We start from the raw sequence: 22468 nt of genomic DNA on the forward strand, positions 1-22468 counted from the left end.
CATGAATGGTTCACCCACTAACGTGTGAACAAAGCACAATGGCTGCACTGTATAGGCTCCTATTTATTCAGACTCACTTCCTCCCTTAATAGTCGGCTCTACTTTCCTTACAGAGGAAAAAAGTAGGTCAAGGAAAAGTCATGTTTGAGGTAATTCACTCTGGGGGGACCGCTTCTCTGATCATTAGATGACATTGGTTAACCCCGAGAGTGAGGTCATTTTCGAGTCGAAGTTACGCCCAGAATCAGACCCGACTGGTAGCGTGTGTGTGCATTTTACAGTACAGTGGCTGGATGAGGGGGGGGGGGGGGGGGGCGGCGGCTATCAGTGGGAAAGTTGAAAAGAGAAAAGTATTAAAAGGCAGTGTTGTATAAAAAATAATCATCAAATGCTTCAGGAAAATAGAAGGCAGAGTTTCAATAGTGCGGGGGCTGATTTGTGACCTTGTGGATCTTGTTTTAATCTAATAGAGGTTTTCAACAAAAGTATTCTTAAGGAGCGTACTCTTAAGGAGGTTCTGCTTTGATGCAAGCGAACAAAAGACCTACTGCAAAGAATCACTTAGATAGTTCATTCTTGAACCTCATGCACAAAGACCCTGTGCTGAAGAGGAATGCAAACACATTGTTCCCCCACCTACTGCAATTACTTGCGATGAGTACGTAAGGATTAAACAGGATATATGCAGACTTTTTGGATTAAGTATGATTTCATCCATGCAGGTCTCTGGAATACCTTTTCATCAGGGCCTAATTCTTTCATTCATGTCAAGGCCTTTTTTTCTTCTTTTCCCCCTTTCTCTGCAACAGCAAGCTCAGATTTTCCTTTCACATTCTCCCCTTAATTACAGCCTTAATAAAGAGGCATTCCACTCAACATTTAACTGATTTTTCCCAAGGAATTATGCTCAGGAACGGCTCCCAAAAGCATGCATCTATTTATAATTGTGCAAGTATTTTCTTAAGGAGTTTTTGGTTTGGTTGGGCCACTTACCTCTATATTAATACCATATGTATACTTACTGTTTCACATGCAGTACAGTACATATGGGGCCATATATTAAAGAATCACATATTATTCCACATTAATCATTATGTACTTTATGAGCCTATATGTTGGAGCCCACTGTAATAGGGATGTAATTAAAAACATGTCATTGTGATGGAAGGCCAAGCTTTAATAGCATGAAAGCTATCGGCTTGTTTCCTCCTGAGCCAGCAAATGGATACAAAAAACAGTCAATCAAACCTGGTGTGCTGCCGCTACTTGCACCACAGATTAGAAGAGCAATCAGCCCTTTTTTTTTTTCAGTAATTTCTGCAAAGACATCAAAGAAATGTTGACTGCAGGAACAAGGAGGCAAGTAGATATATTTGAATAGGATCATGGTGTTCTTACTCTTTTGTCCAATCCAATGCTGCATAAACTGTCCATTTCTGTCTCCAAGGAGTGCATTTTGCAAAAGCTTGATTTGCCCAAACAAGGTGGCCCTTATTTGGTTAGATAGTTTGTATTGGACGCCAAGCTCTTGAGAGTTGTGAAAGAGCCTGTTCATTGAGAAGTCATGCCTGGGCTTTGTTTTTCTTTGCATCTGGCACACTGTCACTCAGCTTGTTCCCACCTGGCTCCCCACCAATCCTAAATGAAAACATCAAAGTGATATTTGCAATCTGATGTAATTGTTATTGAAAAAAAAAAAAAAGCAGTGTCATTGTTTTATATACCTAATATTTTTGATAGATGGCGTCGTCACCCGTGCCAGGAGAAAAAGCCAGGTTGTCATCAAGTTACATCTTGATATAAATGCTGGTTTAGAGTGGATAAAAGGTTGTTTGGATCTCGGAGTGGTTATCAAAAAACAATACCCACTTGTACCATACCATTTTTTAATATGGGTACTGATTTCATGCTATAGAAATTAGATCAAAGTGTTTCATTGTTACAGTGAGAACTCAAGTTTTCCTCTAGTTTATTGGAATTTTAACTGAGGAACTAAATTGAGCATGGTCTTATTCTACTCTGAAAAGCAAATGTGTGTACAAAAGCTAAGTAGATAATACTTTACTTTTTTCTCTGTTATTCAATTTGGATGATCAGAGCTGGTATTGCTATTGAAACATTTACAAGATCCAGCTTTAGTTGGATTCACTCTCCCTTGTTTTCAGTGACCACTCCCTGGGTCTGAGATGTTGTCCTTGGAAACATCCTGAGCCACTCAACGTTGGTATGGAGCCGTTATTTGAGATTGTCCAGGGTCAGCACATGGCGCAAACTTAGCATGCCTGTGTTTTTGTTTCTATTGAAAGCAAATGAACTCACAATGAATCATGCTGCTGGGTATGAATCACATCCCTCACTCACATTTATGGCAAAATAAAGAGTAATCAAGCTCAAAATGTGTTTCGAATGTAAATTTGTCCATACAAGCACTGGGGAAATGGTTACTCATCCGTTTAATGCTCTAACAAACTTCCAGCAGCGCGCTCCATCTCCCAAGCACATTAAACCCCTGCTGGTTCCTCTGACAGCTAGACATTTTGGATTGGCTCATGAATACTGAATGATCATCAGAGGTACAAAAAGAAATACTGCTGGAACAAATTGAGAGGACAGGCTGGGGAAGGGCTGAATCTATTTTGTTTTCTTGCACAAGTATCAGCAATATAATTTCTTTAAAAGAATGCCAAATTTTCATCACAGCATATGATAATCACAACACAGTCACATGAGTCAGTGCGTGTTGTTATTAGCATTATGGTGAGCTGACAAGAGACACAAATGTGTGCTGTCCCAAACAAGACGCATGGAAGTGTTCAAAGTGACACGTCCTTTTTAGGTGCATTAGCGTAATTACTGTAAACAAACAAAACCACCGCAAAAAGATTGTCAGCTTCCAACGGCCTCTACACTGCGTTTTACATTGTGTGTCACCAGATCGGATTTCGTGGGAAATCTGCTGGATTGCTTTAGGGCACAAAACAGGAAGAGTGCGCTGTTCTTCCAGCACAAATGGAGCGATACATTTCAGTAGAGTAGAGTCTCTTCCAACATGTTTATTGTCTTAAAGCCAAAGAGAAAAAAGGTGCCAGGGAGGTGGAGGGAGGACAAGTAGCAACATCCTCTTTGTGACAGAAACCAAAAATGTGGTCTTAATTTTGAGAAATACTGGCAGAATAACACTAACGATACCACTAGTGTGAGATAGAGGCTACCAACCATCGTCTCCACCATGAGCTCATTTGTTTACAGTAATTAATTAAAACATATCAAGGTGTCACAATCTGACAACAATATAATGATGTTTAAAAATGCTATATGTAGCACCTTTAAAGATGCTACTGTGCACAGGCTTTTATTGCTGCAAATGCACGAATGATTAATATTTCTCTCTCTCATACATCGACATCCAATCTATTATTCTGAGCCGACGGCGTAACATCAGTCTTGTAGTCAGGATGGGTTCAGGCCAGTGGCGTACACAGACTCTCTAAGGGGCAGGGGCAAAAAATGAAAAAGGGGCACCTCTTCTGCCCGCATCAACCTGAAGCCACCTGGTCTTTGGGGGGCATAAGTGTATGCTGATATAGCCCCCAAACTGGGTTGGAGTGAATATTAATTTAGGCTGAAATAGGTCACACACAAACAGACACACACACACACACACACCCACACTCTCTCTCTCTCTCTCTCTCTCTCTCTCTCTCTCTCTCGCGCGCGCTCTCACTCACACTCACACTCACACTCACACCCACACAAACACTCACACACACACACACACCTTACGCAAGAGTATGTCTGTCAATAGCATGGACACTTTCCGAGAAGGCACACATTTTTTCATAGTGTTGTTAGGGCCGTTAGTGTTGTTGCAGTTTCTCTGCACTCCATTTGATGAACAAACCAAACCATCCCTCCTTTCCCTAACATGTCACATAAACACTGCGATTAATGTTTTATTTATGATTCTGAACTCACATTTAAATAAATGAAAGTACATTTCTCTTTCAGAAAGTACATTTACTCAAGTGCTGTACCTCAAGTACAAATTTGAGGTACTGTCACTTTACCTGAGTATTTCCATTTTGTGAGACTTTATACTTTTCATCCACTACATTTCAGAGGGAAATATTGTACTTTTTCCACTACATTTATCTGACGGTTTGACATCTGAGGTATCTGAGGTTTTACATGCAAAACATACAACAAGCTCATAAAATCTGTTGCATTATTAGAGTTTTAACTCTCCAACTGTATATGGAGCAGTAGACCTATATTAAAATACTTCTTAAGGGTTAAACCATCAATAATTTAACACTCTGAAAGGGACCGTTCTTCAAAATGAGTACTTTTACTTTTGTTACTTAGACAGGGTCAGCCCCAGGGTTTTGCTGTCCCTAAACAAGAAATTTGTGGCCCCATAACACAAAAAAATTTGCATGTATAGAGCTCAAACCTGGGTAATAAGTCTAATTCAGTTTCTTCAGTGTCATTCAGCAACAATATTATACTTTCTATGCCTGTTCATTCCATATTGAATTTATTGATAACCTCTGGAGGCCTTGCTTTCCTGTATGATTTCACTGGAACAGTAGCTCTATATACTCAGGTGGAACACTAGTAGTCATATCAACGGTGTGTAGTAGGTATATGTGCACATTTACCAAAGTCTGTAAGTTTGTGTGTGTGTGTGTGTGTGTGTGTGTGTGTGTGTGTGTGTGGGAGAGCACAGGTGTTAATGTGCTCAATGCGCCATCTTTCTCTGGATCAGCTCCATTTCTTGGCGAAGGCCTTTATTGTCTCAGGCTGTTGTCATGGCGATGGTCAGGAGGCTCAGGTGGGAGGATCCCGGCCATGTTTCTCCTCAGGGTGACAGGGCCTGATGGAGGGTCGTGGGACTGAGTGACAAGCATCGTCTCTGTGATTTAAACCCCGCGGCCACTGGTCCCACTGGCCATCGACCGACCTACGAGGAGCGCTTGGTAAAACACACCATGCTGCCCTCCTTTTAATGATCCCTACATTAAATTCTTCAGGTTTATGGAGTCAAGATGTTGTATCACAGCACACAGCTAAGCATGAGAGACAATATTATATGCAATTAGTGATCTAATATGCATGTTTTTGATTGTAGACTTATGTTATATATTGTGTTATTCTTACATAGATGATTATAGATATTGATGTTATCTATAACCATTGTGTAATACATATTTTCAATGCAAGAGAAATAGTTTTGTGTAAAGACTGTCTTATAGACAGATAGAGCGGCTTCTTTAAAAGCTTGAGGTTACGTGTGTGTGTGGGTGTGTGGGTGTGTCTTACTTGAAGATGTAAAGGCCATTCAAAGACACAGCCCAAGGGAAACATGCAGGTGCTTTCAGTAGCACTGTATCATAATTTGTCTGACATGGTTGTTCCCCAATTTAGTGCAAGAATGAAAACAATATTGATAAACTGTTCAGACAGGAGCCGGATGTGTCAGTGTTAGTCTGGTAAAGGCCATCTGAGGGCAAAAAGTTGCCGAATAAACCACTAAGGAAGCATCAATCCAGTGGGCAGGTATCTTTTTTTCACCCCTTTTATATCAAGCACCTGGTCAGTATTTTGGATTAGCACACTACACTACATGTTCCAGATTCGGTGATCAACTTCTCTCAAGCCAACCCTTTTCATTCATAAAGTCAAATAATGCATGGGGATTCCCCCTAGGCTGATTGAATTAATTTGAACAAATCAAGTTGCTGTGTAAGCAAACCATAAAAAACAAATTGTCCAATTTTCCAGTGCATGGGCATTTCATCAAGTGTTTATTAGGTTGCCATTTATTATTTTTCATATAGTATCTGATTACCTGATGATCAGTATTGTCCAAATAATATTTCAAAGCCTGTAGACTGAAGTTCTCAAGTAAACCATGGGGCATTAACTATAACACTTAACACATTTTGACCAAAGTTCCTTCTTTGCCATTTAAGTTTGCCAGTTAGCTTACTTGCACTCTGAAAAACAATGGTTCTTTGGCTCCGCCCGTTGAGGTTTAACCAATGTTGCTTGAGGCAAGCTTGACATTATTTTTGTTTTTTCCTGTTTGTTTCCTCTTGTAGGAGTGCAAGATTCCCAGCAGGAGAAGATCATAACAGTGTCCGGAGAGGGAATGGTCCACAGCCCAGACTTCCCACACACCTATCCCAGGAATACTGTGCTGGTCTGGAGACTAGTGGCCACAGGCAACATGAGGATCCAGCTTACCTTTGATGAGAAGTTTGGTCTGGAGGACCCCGAAGACGGAATATGCAAGTAAGAACATCATAGATAGATAGATAGATAGATAGATAGATTCTTTATCAAAACAAGGGTAATAATCAAAACATTGACAGTGCTCCACTTGGATGTAGATAGAACTGAATACAAGCATATCAAAAGAACCAATTTTGCCGTTTAAAGGAATACACTATGTTTTTGGGAGACTGGCCCCAATTGGTCAACTTGTCTGTTAGAAGACACTGACACCAAAATCATCCTCATCAATGTGTCCCTGGTAGATCATAGCTCTGGTACTCTATGCTAACTCTTTACGCTATGCATACGCTATGTTGAGTGATAATAGCCGACTAGCATTATCCAAAGTAAGAAGACTGATAGGGCTTTATCCCTTATAAATTAATATTTTCTGTTATGATAGGGTAAATGCCAAAGCTTGGGCTATGCATCTATTAAAATTTTCTAAATATTTTTGTTGTGTCTCTCCTGATTGAACTATCACTCAACACAGATTTAACATGGTGCCAATGCTCTACCGGGCACACATGGATGATTTTGGTGTCTATGTTCTCATCACTCAATGGCTGAAGTTCACAGGTCCAAAAACATGATGTATTCATTTAATGGCTTATAAGGTATATTTTATAAGATAAGAAAATTTTATAAGATAATAAAATAGCTTTTATTGTCCCAAAGGAAATGGTGTCCTAGACACATGATGCTGGCTTCATAAGACAAAAAATAAGACAACAGCAGCATACCACAATTGCACATTTCCCATGTATGCATGTGTCCAAACTGACCACATATCTATTCATTTCAAGTGTGCACTGACATCAAAGCCAAGTGAAGAATCACCTCCTACAGCAGTAGTAGTAGTAGTAGTAATGTGCAGTGTCTCATTCAGAATTGCCTCTGCTTGCCTGGCCAGCTCTCATCAAAAGGAGGGCTTCCCCAGTTGGCATGCTGGACGCATGCTTCGCTTGGGGTAAAGACGTGTGTCCTGGCCGCGTTGTGGTCCATTTTTAAAGATTTAGAGTCAAAGTGTGGCCATTTGTGAAATTGCCTTTGGTCTGCTGTGGCGGCCGGTGAATATTGAAAACCCAGCAGCAGAGTGATTTGTTTCACCCAAGACGCTGTGACGATGTGGTGCAGGCCGGCATATTTTACAGATTTAGTCGATATTTTTAGTTGTCCACGTGATTGTTCGAAAGACACACAGGTCTCACCCTGGCAACACACACACACACACACACACACACATATACAATCGCACACTCACATACATCGTCTACTTTATTTAGAGGCCCACTTTCAATTACCGCCTTGCTTTGTCTCTGTTGCCATTCATTTGAAACGGGGATCCTGAGGCCCAACAATCGATTTACCCTCTGTGCATTATGCTCAGTGCCCTGCTGTCAATATATCAGAGCTGACTGGTTAGCATGGAGGAGCCCAGTCAGAGGCCGTGGAGAGGAGCTGGGGGAGGGTGACCTCGCTAGTCATTCCTGGAGAGCCCCCTAATGGTTGACAAGGTGAATGACAGCTCCAGTTCCCTAGAGAGCTGACATGGTTCAGATCTAGGGCATGACAACACTAGATCAGCATGTATCACTTGGGAAGTTAACCTTACCTATTAGGAACATAAAGGTGGATCTGATTGTGTGTCAGTATGTACTGCGTTAGCTGTCAATATGCCTTTGCACCAGTGTCACCAAGACAAATTCCTGTGCATTTATTCTCATTGATCAATGAAGTGATTGTGATTCTGATTTTTGGTCTAGAGGTAAGATAGAGGTGGATTGCAAATGTGGTTTGGCTCTGTCTGTATCCTGTCTCAGGAAAACTAATTAATCATTAAAGGAGGAGGGACTTTCCACTCATATAAGAATATGTAGAGAAAGAAAGAGAGGTTGCTTGTAATGTTGGCAATCACGGAATTTAATCTTATCCTGCTGCTGCAGGCATTATAAGGCATTAAAATGTAGCTGTAAGAAAGGAAGGAGGGATGAAGGAAGGAAGGAAGGAAGGGTGAGGTTACCCATTCCTATCTATATAACCTATTAGGCTATACACTATGAGTGCAAGAAAGAATGAAAGAAAGAAAGAAAGAAAGATCTATATAAGCTTTATAAGTGCAGGTAATTTGAGCCCCCAACACGGTGGGCCGGGTGTGTGTTGACGAATGGGGTTATTGTTGCTGTCGAAGCCCCGTGAGGGAAAGTTCCACAGCGGGACAGGGTGCAGATTGACAACTTTTGTACCTTCCTACCTTTGTACAAGACTGCACTAGTCGGCGTCCCCGGGGAGAGGGGCGAGAGACAATAACAACATCCTTTTCCAGGGTCATACAAGTCATCGCCACGTCTACTGCTCCAGCACTCGCATTTTTCACTCTCCCCCCCGGCCGAGGCCCAACATGTTTTGATCGGATCCCAAGATACACACCGTTGGCAGGGTTGGCAGACAGATGAACGCAGCATGCACTCACAAGCAGAAACAGACACATATTCACAATTCTATCTACCTCTCCTCTCTCTCGCGTTCTCTCTCTCTCTCTCTCTCTCTCTTTCTCACACACTCTCTCTGTCACTCTCTTTCTCTGCCCCACATACACAAACACAAACATTCCTATCCAGGCCTCTGGCCTATTCTACATATCTACTTTATCTTTCATGTACTTTGAAAATTTAAATTTTCATCAAATTCTCCCAGAGACCTTCATCCCAACCGCGTTCAAGAGCAAAAGAATTCATACACAGTGTTATCGAGAGGCTGCTCTTCCCCTCGCATCACAGCAGAATAAGCGAGACTGTAATCTCCTGTCCTGTAAGTCACAGCAATGACCTGGGATAAAACAAACAAAGGCCGTGGGAGAGCTGTTGCTCAGCACTGGTAGCAAGCCTGGAGCGAGTCGTCTTCGCTAAGATGAGAGAGAGGCTCTGTAGTCGACACGCTCATCTGCTATTCTGTTTGTCTGTGGCGCAATGAAAAGCATTCTTACCAAATCCACTGCAGGAGAGGCATATTGGAGAGGGATTGGTCTCGCTGCTGGTTGGCATGGCAGCAGAGTCGTGCTTGACGGCTTGCAGACACGACTGCTCTCAATGAAGCATTTACGCCCTCTTTCTTTAGACTATATAAAGGATAGAACTAAAAACAAAAAGTGTTTATGTTATTAATCTGCACCATTTCAGCAGTAGATATGCTACTTGTTGATAGTGTATAGGAAGAAAACTAAACAAAACATTATTAGCTATATGTGTCACAAAGTAACCCTATCTGTGAATACCATATTATATACCATATACCATATAGTAGCTCCTATATATTTGTCAAACAGTGACGTGCATGGCTCCACTGTTTCTGACTGTATTCACAAAGTGACTGTAGGTACAGTACGGTATATATGTCAGTGCATTTGTAAATCTGAGAAACCGCTGTTAAACATGGTGCTTCTGAACACATGGCGATGTGTAATGATCAGGCCGTCCTGCATTATTGATGAACCATCTGTCACAGTGCCTGAGCTGTCTGAGGGCTGATTTTTAGAGAGGAAAGCCTCCCGCCTCACTGGCCTCCATCATGTTCATAGCAGCGTGATTTGCATTCATATCAATCACTGTTTTAGAACTCAGCTAGTGGTCTACTTGTGCACATTTAAGAAGTGATAGTTTATAATGCTGAGTATGTACACCATTTTCGATAAATACTTTCAACTTTACCTTTCCTATTAAGAGTTTGTTTGTGCCTCCCTACAAACTTCCTGCAGAACTTTTTCCAAATCAAAGGCAGCGGTGTAAGGAAATTTGTCGTCCCCCTCCCCCCCAAGTTTATTTAACATCACAGAAAATCCATTTTTAGTCTTGCTCGTGTCCCTCCGTGTTGTTTTATTGAAACCAGCTTGAACTGAATCTGTCAAGTCTGCTCAAAATGTAAACAATGTCCTTGAAAGCCAAATATCCGAATTGGCAGCAGTGAATGAGAGGTTAGTGCGCCTGTCGACGCAAAGGGCAAAGTGATTAATCCCAGACAGTGAAGAGTCTGTGAAACAAGGCTTTATTGAATGCAGCAGCAACCACCAGTCACACACACACAGGTATAAATAATAAGGGCTGAACTCCTGAACTGCATCTCCTAAGTGCTGAGGTTGATCGATGTTAGCCTTGGCACATCAAAGAGGCCTGGAGCACGGCCATTGCTTATGCTCCTGCACTTTACAATGTTTATTGGTATTATGGGGCGGCAGGGTGGCCTAGAGGTTAGATACTGTCATGTAATAAGAGGGTCACAAGTTTGATCCCAACAACAACCAACAAACAAACAAAAAAGTAACACACAACCGCAATGCTATAGTGTTTTTCTTCTTACTACCTCAAATGAAAGTTTACACGGTCGTACGTGTTGAGTGGATTTCATGACCCTTGGGCCTTGAAACCTGTTAAACCCTATTAAAATATTATTTAAAAAATGCATGGGTATCTTTTCTTTATTCCTGAAAAATGAACATTTTTGCATACATGTGGTTTTCACCCAACAGGTTCTTATATTTCAGCATTTTTCAGTGTTTATCAGTCTTGTCGCTGAGTAAAATAGAAATAATGTAAAATCTCATTCAATCCAATTACACGGGCTATCTCCATCCTTATCGCAGAGGGGTTTTTGACAGTGAAAATGGAAATAGGATTCTGAATACTCAAGACAATATAGGTCAAGCAACAAAACAACATTATGCTCAGCTATAAAAATCATTATGCCAAACACAATCACAGATTTCTCCCTATTGTTTTCACCCATGTGATTTCTTAGACTAGAACCGTATTCCCAAACAAAATGCTGATCGTTTCAGTCTAATGATTTACAAAATGAGATTTACAGAATAACAACTGAGAGTTTGTTTTGCAGGCCAAGTAAAAAGGCCTGGAGCCCTCCCAGAGTCAACCACTAACGAGCTCAAGGTTTAATTAAAAACTAAATCTCAACAAAATGACAAGGTATGCATGCAACATGTAGCATTAGTGCAATAGGCTTGTCCCTGGGTTTGCATCAGCAGCCATTATCACTAACTAGTAAAAACAGCTGCTAATGCTCCCCTGCCAACCAACCTGAGATTAGTCCTCAACTCAATCTTCAGCTCATCATTATTATTTTTTTTTAATTCAGGCTATAAATAATAGAGAAGAATCGCTTCTGTCCCTACTGAGACATTATAGCCTGCTGTTAAAGAGAATTTATTTTATTAGTTTTTAATTTATATTTGTTATATTTGTTGGTTTATTTCCCTGGATAGTCTGGATAGTCTCAAGCCAATGAAACAGCACCATAACGAACGCGCATTTTAATATGTTGTGATTCTGTACGGCTGCTACCATGGCCAGGTCTCTCTTGTAAAAGAGATTTTTGATCTCAATGGGACTTCCTGGTAAAAATAAAGGTGAAATAAATGGTGCAAAGAAGGAGCAGCCAAACAACTTACAACAAGGAAAAATACAATCAAAATCACCTAAAATGCATGTGTCACAATGTACTGTATTCACCGGACTAGAGGGCCGGGGTTCAATCCCCCTTGCGTCCATAACGTGCAGAAGTACCCTTGAGCAAGATACTTAACCCTCACCTGCTCCCGATGTAGTAATACACCTCTCCTTACTGAGACATTATAGCCTGCTGTTAGAAACCATTTAGTGATAGCACAGCACCTCCTCAGAGGACAGAGAAAGATGGATGGATAAACTTGTAGCTCATAAAGAAAAGAGCTTGTTATGGTTTAACAAAGCTGCCCTCATAATAATGTAATGTAATGTTTAGGCGTGGGCAAAATGACTGGTGATGTTCTAAGGACCACACACTGAGCCAAATAATCTCATCTTCCTACTCTCTCTCTCTCTCTCTCTCTCTCTGTGTTTATTTGCCTCTTGCACTCTGCTAGGTATGACTTTGTGGAGTTAGAGGACCCGATTGAGAACACCATCCTGGGTCGTTGGTGCGGGTCACAGTCGGCACCAGCCGGTCACATGTCCAAAGGCAGTCAGATCAGGATCCGCTTCATCTCCGACGAGTACTTCCCCTCAGAGCCGGGATTCTGCATCCGCTACTCCCTTCTGCCTGCGGTAAGTGTTATGTGTCGAGACTTGAAAAATGTGCATTGTGAGTTCCCCAGTGTTGTGAGCGGCAATGCAATTTTGTTGTCAATGGATTTGAAACCAGAAAAATAAAGACACAGACAATTACATTTAATTGCTTTGTGCTTTTGTTTTTATAATTGTTTCTTTGCTTCCATCTCCATTTGGAAGTACAATGCCTCCACCTTAGCTTTCAGGAGTTGACATGACAGTAAGAAAAGCACCTACCACAATAAAGTCGATCACTTATGTAATTTGCTATTTGTTACATAACGGGGTCTTTTGGTCTGCAATCATCCATTTGTGCATGTACCCCGTTTCAAGCATTGTTGAGGAGAAGTTATGGGCACTTTGTGTCATCTGACACCTGCACTACACTACAGATCCAGGCAGATGAGTTTGAGAGAAGAGGTGTCTTAGTGTCACTGATTGTGTTGTTAGAGACTAAGCTGGAGAAACTAGTGGCTTGTCATTCACAAGAGGTCCGCTGACCCTTGGTGGATTCATTCAAGACCTTGAAATGATAGCAGGAATTATGGGATAAAACTGGTTTGTGTGTGAAAATTGTTGCCCTGCTCTCTATCTCTTTCATTTTCTGTTCAGGTTTTATCATCACATAGGCCAACAGTAATATCCTCTATTTGAGATTTTACAGTAACCTATTTCAGAAAGATAGCTGCTCTATTTTACTCTATATACTGTATTTAAATACATAGCAGGCACCGAGTCACAGCCCTTCGTTCTTTCTGCTGCTTCCTTCTGTTTCTCACTATATCTATCTGTCCTTGTCTTCATCCCTCCCTGTTCTTATTTACATTTACCTTGTAGGCTTTTTGCTCTTATCCAGTGACTTTCAGTGAGTGCAACAATAGAACCATTGCTACTAACGGCCAACAGTAAAGAGTGCAAGAGTCAAGCAACAGTAACTGCAATATATAGTTTTACGTCCTGAGAATGTTAATGTGTGATAAAGCAGTGCTAAGTGACAAAAGTAGAGCTCAGTAAAAGCTTGGAGTTTTAGTTAAACAATTCTTAGGGGCATAGTAACCCGAGAATCATGGCATTCTTAGACAAGCTAACTAGCTTTCCTAGATAGCAAAATGCTAGTATAGTTTGAATTTGGAAGGTCAGTTAGGCTAATTTGCTAATCTAGATAATTTATTAGTATGGGTAGTATGGATCTCTTAGCATTAGGGTTCATATTTAGCCTAATAGTTTCCTCCTCTCTTACCTCTTGCCTTTTTCACTTGGTTTCAGTTTAACATTCAGCTGTGGTTTCGCCCATTATTGAGGTTTAACTCAACTAATTAGATTATTTCTGCCTCTGGAGCAGCTCTGCCTCTGACAAATGTTTGTATAACTAAAACTACAATTTCCAAAAAAAGGTAGAAAAGGGTTTTTTGCCTACATACATACCTATCCTTGTCTTCATCCCTCCCCTCTCCCATCGCTCGCTCTCCTCCTCTTTCTTGCTTCTCTGTCCTCAGTCTTGAGACCACACACACACACAGAAGCCCTTCGTCTCCTGCACCTTTCACTGACAAAAGCCTGGAGATAAACTGAAGCGACGACTGCCATGTTTTAACCTGTCATGCTGTAGTTCTGTTCACTTGCTTTAAGTAAACAGCTCTACCCCTCATTAATCCCTAATGGCCTGCAGCGCTGTGAAATCTGACAAGCACAAATAGGGAATTGAGGTCACTGATGGTGCTTCTTGTTCTCACTTTAACATTTTTTCTATTTTTTTCAGTCAATTTTTTTATTTTTTATTATTAGGTTTAGTTGTTATTTGGGTTATTATTATCACATTATTTCTTACACTCTGAAAAAGCAACATTATTATAGCAACACTAATTGTCAATTGTCATATACTGCATTCCATGTTGAAATGTATCATGGATATGTGTTGCCCTAAACTAAACATATAGATGTGAAGAGTGTCTAATTTTATGTACTTTGTTTCTGTGGCATGGTAGCTGATAAATTTACTCAAGTTGCAATTAATGATGTAGATAATAGCCTAGTGTTTTGGCAGCAGCTTGGCAAATTGATTATGAAGGCTAGTAGCTGAAAGGGAAAGGTTACTGGGTCAATTAATCTCCTGTATCAATCTAAATAATGTTGCAATATGTCCTTATATTTGTATCTGCCCCTGTAAAAATAAACCATATATTTTCTATACATCTACATATAGTTTTTAATCTGGTAGTTTAATACAAGTCTTATAATGTTGGTATAGATTAAAAAATATATTGTTCCAGATAGAACAGTAACTATAACAGATAAACGGTAACGGTTAACTTTAGGCAAGTAAAACAACTTTGGTTAAAGTTATGGTTAAGGTTAGGCAACTAAAACAACTTTTTTTTAAGGTTATAGGCTTAATGTTAGGGTTAGGTTTAGGCAATAAAGCAATTTGGTTAAGGCTAGGGAAAGGCTTTGGTCACGGTTATACCTCGCAAAAATAGTTTAGATTTTGTACTTTAACATGGCCTGCAACCTTTGGTCAGAAATTCTAATTTGATTAGTTTCAGGCAAAAAGAACCTATTCTAGTCTGCTGTCCCAATCCGTCGCCACTCACCGTATGATGGAGCAAGAGAACGAGACAGTTTGTCTTTCATAGTCCAACTCTCGAAGTTGCGGAAACCGTGAGGGGAGAGGGAAGCTTTGGCCTCTCAGGGTTCTGCCTGGCTTCCCTTTGAACATTCCTCTGACAGCGGAGGAGCACGCTAGAACAGCAGCACTCTGTTTCCTCTGTGGTAAACCAGCAGCTACTGGAACCTGGTGCCATGCGGGGGCAAGCAGTTTAGTTTATATTTAAACAAGCAATAATTCCTCTCCACCACTTCCATGGAATGGGGGAAAAAATAAGACCCGGTCTGTAATTCACAGGAAGAGATTTTGGAAAAGCTAAAGGGCCGAGGCGAAGAGGTTGTTAAAACACAGCGAGGTTCAGAGGAGAAGGAGTCTCTTGAATGGGGAATGAGGGGTGTTAAGAAGTGGGATTTGTGGGTAAACAGAACAAACAAAGCATACATCATTGTCTCTGCAAGGCCCCAATCCAGAATTATATATACTGCTACCTTGGCATCAAGATTTCCCTACTCCCAGCTTTGTTTATTTGACTGGATTGAAGAGAGTTTTACATTTTCAAATTGTATTGAAGATGTTTTAATACTCTACGCCGAAAATCCATAATGTAAATGTGAATGGGGAGACTGGGATGCAGGGAGACAGGACAGAGGAAGCAATGATTGGATCCTAGGGTAAGCAGATGGTAATGACTGGCAAAGCCATGCAGGACTCTCAGGAGTCGCAGAGTTGGCATGGTGAAATGGAGGCCTGTTTTTATACCAACCTCAATTGCAGTGTGTGGTGCAGTGAGAGAAAAAAAAAGTTTTTTCACGCACAACAGACCTTGTTGCTTACTCAAAGTTCTCTTGTGCAGGGAAGTGGTTTGCAACTCCATGTGAAAGAGAAGATATTGTTTTCTAGAGGTCTCCCAAGATGCTATTTCAGAATTGTCATCTCAACATAGTTAGATGAACCTGTCATTTTAGTTACCAGAAATAAATCCATGTGGTTGTGCTGTGTGAGAACAAAGAGGCAGCTGGAAACGAGGTAATCACAGCTTGGAAACTAGGTCCTTTCTAGAGGGGCAGGGGGTTTAAAGAGTTTGGTGGTGATGGGAGATAAACCGCCAGCCTATCACCAGCCACCATCAGGAAAAAAAACACACTTGCCAATGCTTTATAGTGAAAGGACAAGTTTTCTTTTCAAAACATACAAGTAATATCACCAGAATTGTACACTGCAATCCGGCCAAATATGCTCTGATGCTGGCTGCATATATTATGTATATGTGGTTATATTGTAATTTTCATATCTGCACATATTTAAGATGCCCAGTTCTAGAACATTACTTGTCCACTGAGCACACACTGCCCACTGTCAGCTAGTCCTGGTCTGCTAGCTAAGCTATTTTCCTAATAAAAGACTGATACAACCTGCAACCAACTGGAAACACCGGGGAATATAATAGAGGCCAGCCTGTGTTCGGTTTTAATACCTGTAGATTAATTTCCACCCGGATATTGCCCCTAAGATTAAAGACTCACCATCAGCTGAGAAACGAAGAAAAGTTGCAATGAGATCATGCTAATTTAAGTTATGAAGCAAAGCATCTGCAGTGTTACTATGCAAGAAGAAGTTATGCTTTAGTTATGTCAGAGGGGGGAGAAATGATCTCTGGCACATTTTCTAATTGTGTGGGAAAGGAATGCCTGATAACAAAAATGGATTATAGTCTCTCAATGTACATGTAAAACTAATATTGTGCTATATATACTGCTGTATATACTGCATATTGTATATACAATGTAAGTCCTTTTATATTCCAAGGGCCAAATTTATAATTATATAACCTTTATTTAACTAGGAAGTCACATTGAGATTAAAACCTCTTTTACAAGCCAAGACAGGGTCAAATAGCAGCAACAAACACAAAACAGGACAACAACATCAAATCACAACAGCAACAATAGGTACGACAAGAATACATTACATAATAAAGTGCATAAACAAAAACAAGGCAGCAATATTTAATTTGATTTGATTTGATTGCAGTATGGTGCCCCCAACTGAAACACTGCCACCCAAGTACAGGCTTTGTTTATTCAGTGATCTATTGGATTGTCGTTCTTTTCACTCTGAAATGTATTGGCCTCTGAATTTTGGAGCTTTTGGTAAAAGGAAACAAGGAGTTTGACACATATTTTGAGGCTGTAAAACACCTGGATTTTGAATAATATGAAAGCTCAAACAGCTTATTTTCTATTTATCAGTGAAACTCTTGAAGAGCATACATCATAAATCTACAATTTGTCTCCTAACAAATAAATTATGGTTTGGGTCTTTAACAAATCTGAAAGACTTATGTTCTATTTCCATGGTTCATAACAGTTGTTCTTTTCTCAGTTCAAACATATGTGTTTATACTTCCAGTCTGTATGTGCCAAACTTGAGAATTCCTCCGACTTAATGCCAGTTAGGATCTACGGTGGTCCGTTTTGTTCCTGAATTCCTTATGCGAGAGCTCTCATCTGCTACTTATAACTTTATTCACAGCATTTTGATCCGTCTCTTAAGGATTGCTTGGCTCCTCGATCTGAAGCCGAGCATCGCAGAGTGCTGCTAATTGGAGGAGTGTTGCACCGTCGACATTCACAAGCTGTTAATGGGTTCCAGTCCACACCGTTAGCCACTGCCAAGGCCGAAGTAATAAGAATCACTGTTTTGAAGGGAAATGTAGCTCTGCTCAGAAAAGGGATCATTCAGCGCCTTGCATTTTGTGACATGGTAATCTCAGTCGTGTTCTTGTATGGTGGTGCTACTGAATGTGCAGCCTGGTCGGTCCGTTCTCCATTACTATTCCTTTCACATTTGTTCCTGTTTACCTCAGGAGGTGGCATGCAAAATAGGCTAAACCCTAAAATGTGTGAAGTGTGAAGTGGGTATTGCAAGGCAGCCTCATTAGAGCAAGTCACATCTGTAGCATGAACATGACTTTGCATCAGCTGTATTTTTGTAGCCTGTGGTGCAGCCATGGCAAAACACTCATATTGCTTTTATTTCCTCAGTCTTATCATTCAGTGCCAGCTCCGAACGAAGTTGGATTTTGAAGGAATGCTGACTGTAATTTCAGCGTATATTACATGGAATTATGCTGTCACTGAATGAGAATGGTGTTTTCCTGTCTTGCGCTTTTTATTCAGCATGACAGTGCCATTCCACTTGCAGGTCTGTTTTGCTGATTCATTTCCTATCTCATGTGCCTGATTGAGCAGAAATCCCCCCCCTTCTCCATCTTTAAATTCCTCTGCTGCCTCTACTGGGACTCAGCTGAAAGTGCTGTGTATTTTTCCGGGATTGTTTTCATTATTGTGGATGGTCTGATCCTACAATTCAGTACTGACCTTAGATGGCATGCAAATCATGGGTTAGGGCTTCATGGTTTGATATCGTCATTATATTCAATTAATGAAACATCTTAAACGAAAACTTTGAAATAACATAATATATGCCAGTTTATAGAAAGCTTTTGTACAAATTGTTTTACAGTACATTTTAGCATAAGTGGGGAATCAAACCCTCTAACCCTAATGTGAGTGCCATGCCTCTTACGAAGGGAAGGCTGTTCCTCTTCTGCCCACAACTATTACTGGATTTATTTCTAATTCTCTCTTAGAAGTCATCTAAGGAAAGATACACTTTCTGGAATCATTTTTTTTCCTTTCAAACATTTCTGTCTCTCCAAAGGCTTAGAGACTCAGCTGAGGAGCCGATGTTTTCAATGCTCCGCAAGCTGCATTTCCCTGCAGGTGTCACAGTGTTGCCTTTTACCTGTCAGTCACATAAGATTAGAGAGACCAGCGCGCTGACATGTTGACATGTCGGACAAACCCAGCGTCACAGGACTGAAAGGTTTAACAGATTAGCCCCTTTAAATTCTCTCATGGGAAGACCAGTACCCCAGGTATCAATCTCCTCCGCAACTGCATGCTGTGGGGCTGGAGACTTAGTTACTTGAAACAAATAATACTGCTGCACATGGGAAGCAAGGAGACAAATATTGTGATGAAAAGGGGACAGAGATGTCACATTTGACAACTTGAAAAATGGTGTAAGTAGATAGAATTTGCAGCTCAACAACAATCTGTGTGTGAACATTTCAGAAATATTTAATACTGTAAATACCTCTCTGGACTTCAAATGTATGATGACCCTTTTTTACGTAACAAATTGCGCTCAAGCAGAAGTAGGAATACGAATAACCTTTACATTTGTATTTATTCTTGTAACTCTGTAGAGAAATATCCACTATATCGATCTCCTTCCTGTATATAGAAATATTCACCCTGTTCCTATCCTCTATATATAGAGATATACTCTATCTCCTCTTTATCTGTTTTCTGTAGAGTGTGTCAGAGCCTGAGGTTCCTGCGGCGCTTCCTCCGTCCCTCCAGAGTGTTGAGGAGTTATCGGACGCTGTGTCTGGGCTCAGTACAGTGGAGGAGGTCATGAAGTACCTGGAGCCAGAGAGATGGCAGCTGGATATGGAAGAGTTGTACAAACCCACGTGGCATGTGCTGGGGAAGTCCTTCATCCATAATAAGAAAGCCAGAGGTAGGACATCTTTTACAGCTTGGCAGTAAAGAGGTTGTACACTGAGTCAAGATTACATCTACTGCAGAAAAAATCATGTAACAGCTACTCTTTTCAAGTCAAGTCAAACTTTAATATCTCAGAAGAAAAATTGGTTTGCAGACAGAGTTTGCAATAGAAACACAGAGTTCATTGAAGCACACAGAGGGCATCAGGTCAAACTGCTCTCCAAGGGGGTGACCATGCCCTTTCTGACCCCATGCCAATCAAAGATCTATTTTCACCAAGTTCTCCTGTTTGTATTGCTTAAAGCAGCACTATCTTTATGTAAAAATACACCCATCAAATCACAAAGTGGGGCTGCAATAGAGGAGAGTGTCCCATCCCCCCTGATTGAGACACCATAGATTTGTTCTTTTTGCGCAGATGAAGTTCTGGTGTTTGTTATGGTCACTGGCCGGAAAACTTTTCTACATGCATTGAACCGAAACGTTAGCCGAATGTATCGAAACATCTCTACTCACCAATGTTATAGTTTTTTCTTTTTTTCTGCCGATCTCATCACTTTATATGATTTCTTTTTTTATATGAAGTCTGCAAAATTCAGACAGTTACCTCTGACTGCTATTTGGGGCTGCCAATGTGCAAAATTGCCTTGTGCAGTTTTAAGAAAAAATAAGTTTATAAAAATAAAAGTTGAGTACGAGAAGAAATAATTACTGAATACAAAATGAAATGATGTAAGAATGGTATTTTTTGCTGTGAAAACTATGAAGTTTGACTTGACAACATGAGGTAATTTTGATCATGTCTTCTTTTTGCCTTTGAGGAGGAACTGATCTCAATTTGTTGAGGGAGGAAGTTCGACTATACAGCTGCACTCCACGCAACTTCTCCGTCTCCTTGCGTGAGGAGCTCAAGAGGACGGACGCCATTTTCTGGCCCAGCTGCCTCCTGGTGAAACGCTGCGGAGGAAACTGTGCCTGCTGCTCTAACCGCTGCTACGACTGCCAGTGTGTTCCTGCCAGGGTCACCAAGAAATACCATGAGGTAAAAATGAGTTTAATTACAAAAACGCAATATCCGTTGTTTGAATAAAGTGACACCCTCTGAACATAAACAAACATAAACATAAAATGAGATGGAAAAAAACACCCCAACTAATTTAAGGATAACATTTAATCTCCCTTTAATCCTTCAATTTAAACCTTGAATCCTGTAAAAAACAATTTTATAATTTCAAAAATGCAGTGAGGCAGTGAGGTAAATAAACACTCTTTCCTTAGCAGCATTACACTAGGTGTTTGATGTTTAGGCATTAACTCACACTTTGGTTTCCCCTCTTGTTTATGGCAGGTTCTACTGTTGAAACACCGAAGCGGTGGAAGAGGCTTGCAGAAGTCCATGACTGATGTGCCCTTGGAGCACCATGAGGAGTGTGCCTGTGTGTGTAAAGATGACTGGGACTGATCTCAGACCTGTGTAACTGGTGTCACTGGAATCCCAGAGGATGCTAGAAATGAACCTCGGCCTCTCAGCCATTTCCCATCCATTTCCATTGGCCGTTAACAAGATTGTCTGGTTATCCTGTTGTCCTTTTACTAATTGGATGAAAGAAGAACAGACTGGAACCTAATAAATCTTGCGGATGGATTTGGCTGCTGTGGAATACCTGTAGTCTACTTTGAGTGCATTTAATAGACACACAGAATTCAGGAGTGGATCTACAGCATTATCTATGTATGCTGAGGACATTTTTCTTCGGCTTCTCAGAGATAGGAACTCTATTTGGCATTTTTTCATTTCAGGAGGCCTTTTTTGCCTTTTCTTCTTGAGGTTTTTTTTTTTTTAAAGTTCAGCCAATGTGGGCTGATAGTGTCATGGAAAATGGGAGCTTCTTTGTTCAAGTACTTTTTTTCTGTCTATAAGTGAGCTGGCTCCAGCTGCCTTCTTCCCTCTGCTCCTCTATTATTATCATCAAGAGGAGGAAAGGTGCTTTTTTATGAGCAGTTCTCCACTGCTCTCCTCTGATTTCCCCACAAACTCGATGTGTGGTGTAGTACAGCCACAATACCGCTGAACCGCCTTACTAATGAGACTGTATAATATGTAAATATTTCATTTATAGTTCTTGTTTACTGTACTACCATGCTTTTCTACCAAAGATTCTCAAGGAGAAGATGAAAGTTGCACATGTAGAACCAGTTGGGTGTTGTTCAACACAGCTCTGTATATGTCCCATCTCAGCCATGCTGGTGTCAAATCTGCTTGCTTTAGGAATGCATAACCTCAAGCAGTTCTCGGCACATTTGAGATTGTGGATATTGGATATTTATTTGTTTAATGAAAGGGAAAATTAAGTCCAAAATGCCTTGTTTGCTAAAACGTGTCATTGTACAGTAGTTTTAGTCTACATTTTCATTGTTACTCATTTTATGTTGCCATCGTGTCATGGGTGTTTTTTATTCTCTGTATACCAAAGTTATTTAACTCTACTTTTGTGACAACTGTTTATGTATTTCATTGTAATGAACGTCAGAAATAAATTCTTCAGTTTATAACTGGAGGCATGGTACTTGGGACTGTTGGACACACTCCACAAAGAAGGCCATTTCACTTCAGAGACATCTAAGTCTCAAAGACAGCACAATGTAGAAATTTCTTAAAGGAGTCATCAACAGGAACAATGGCAATATTTGGAGATATGTAGTTTCCACTATGATATCAGTACAGTAAGTGTGTGTGGGGGGGGGACCTGCAACCTATCAAATAAATGAGGATGAGAGGTTCCCTATGAAAGATAAACATCAGTGGACCATATTCTTGTCAGCACTATGAACAAAGGGGGAGGATGAGGAGCCAAATCAGTATATTGTTTGTGATCATTAATCAGATTTCATATGTGCAATGTAATAAAAAT

General features: G+C 40.6%; 1 protein-coding gene across 2 annotated transcripts in view; it reads left to right on the top strand.

Annotated features, from left to right (window-relative positions):
- Positions 1-22077, top strand: part of pdgfc (platelet derived growth factor c) — a 44090-nt gene extending 22013 nt beyond the window's left edge. Inside the window, exons 2-6 of one of the 2 annotated variants that reach the window (XM_071532723.1) lie at positions 6105-6297; positions 12191-12371; positions 19362-19569; positions 20378-20598; positions 20905-22077. In XM_071532723.1, coding sequence (XP_071388824.1) covers positions 6105-6297; positions 12191-12371; positions 19362-19569; positions 20378-20598; positions 20905-21018 — 917 coding nt within the window. In that variant the 3' untranslated portion in view covers positions 21019-22077. The remainder of the gene's footprint in view (positions 1-6104; positions 6298-12190; positions 12372-19361; positions 19570-20377; positions 20599-20904) is intronic. The other variant, XM_071532732.1, reaches the window with a different exon arrangement.
- Positions 22078-22468: the final 391 nt, after the last annotated feature.

The sequence above is a fragment of the Centroberyx affinis genome, unplaced genomic scaffold, assembly GCF_046629955.1.
Source record: "Centroberyx affinis isolate AG114_WGS23_722 - 3 ecotype Tasmania unplaced genomic scaffold, CSIRO-AGI_Caff_v1 ptg000153l_1, whole genome shotgun sequence".
Taxonomy (NCBI): domain Eukaryota; kingdom Metazoa; phylum Chordata; class Actinopteri; order Beryciformes; family Berycidae; genus Centroberyx; species Centroberyx affinis.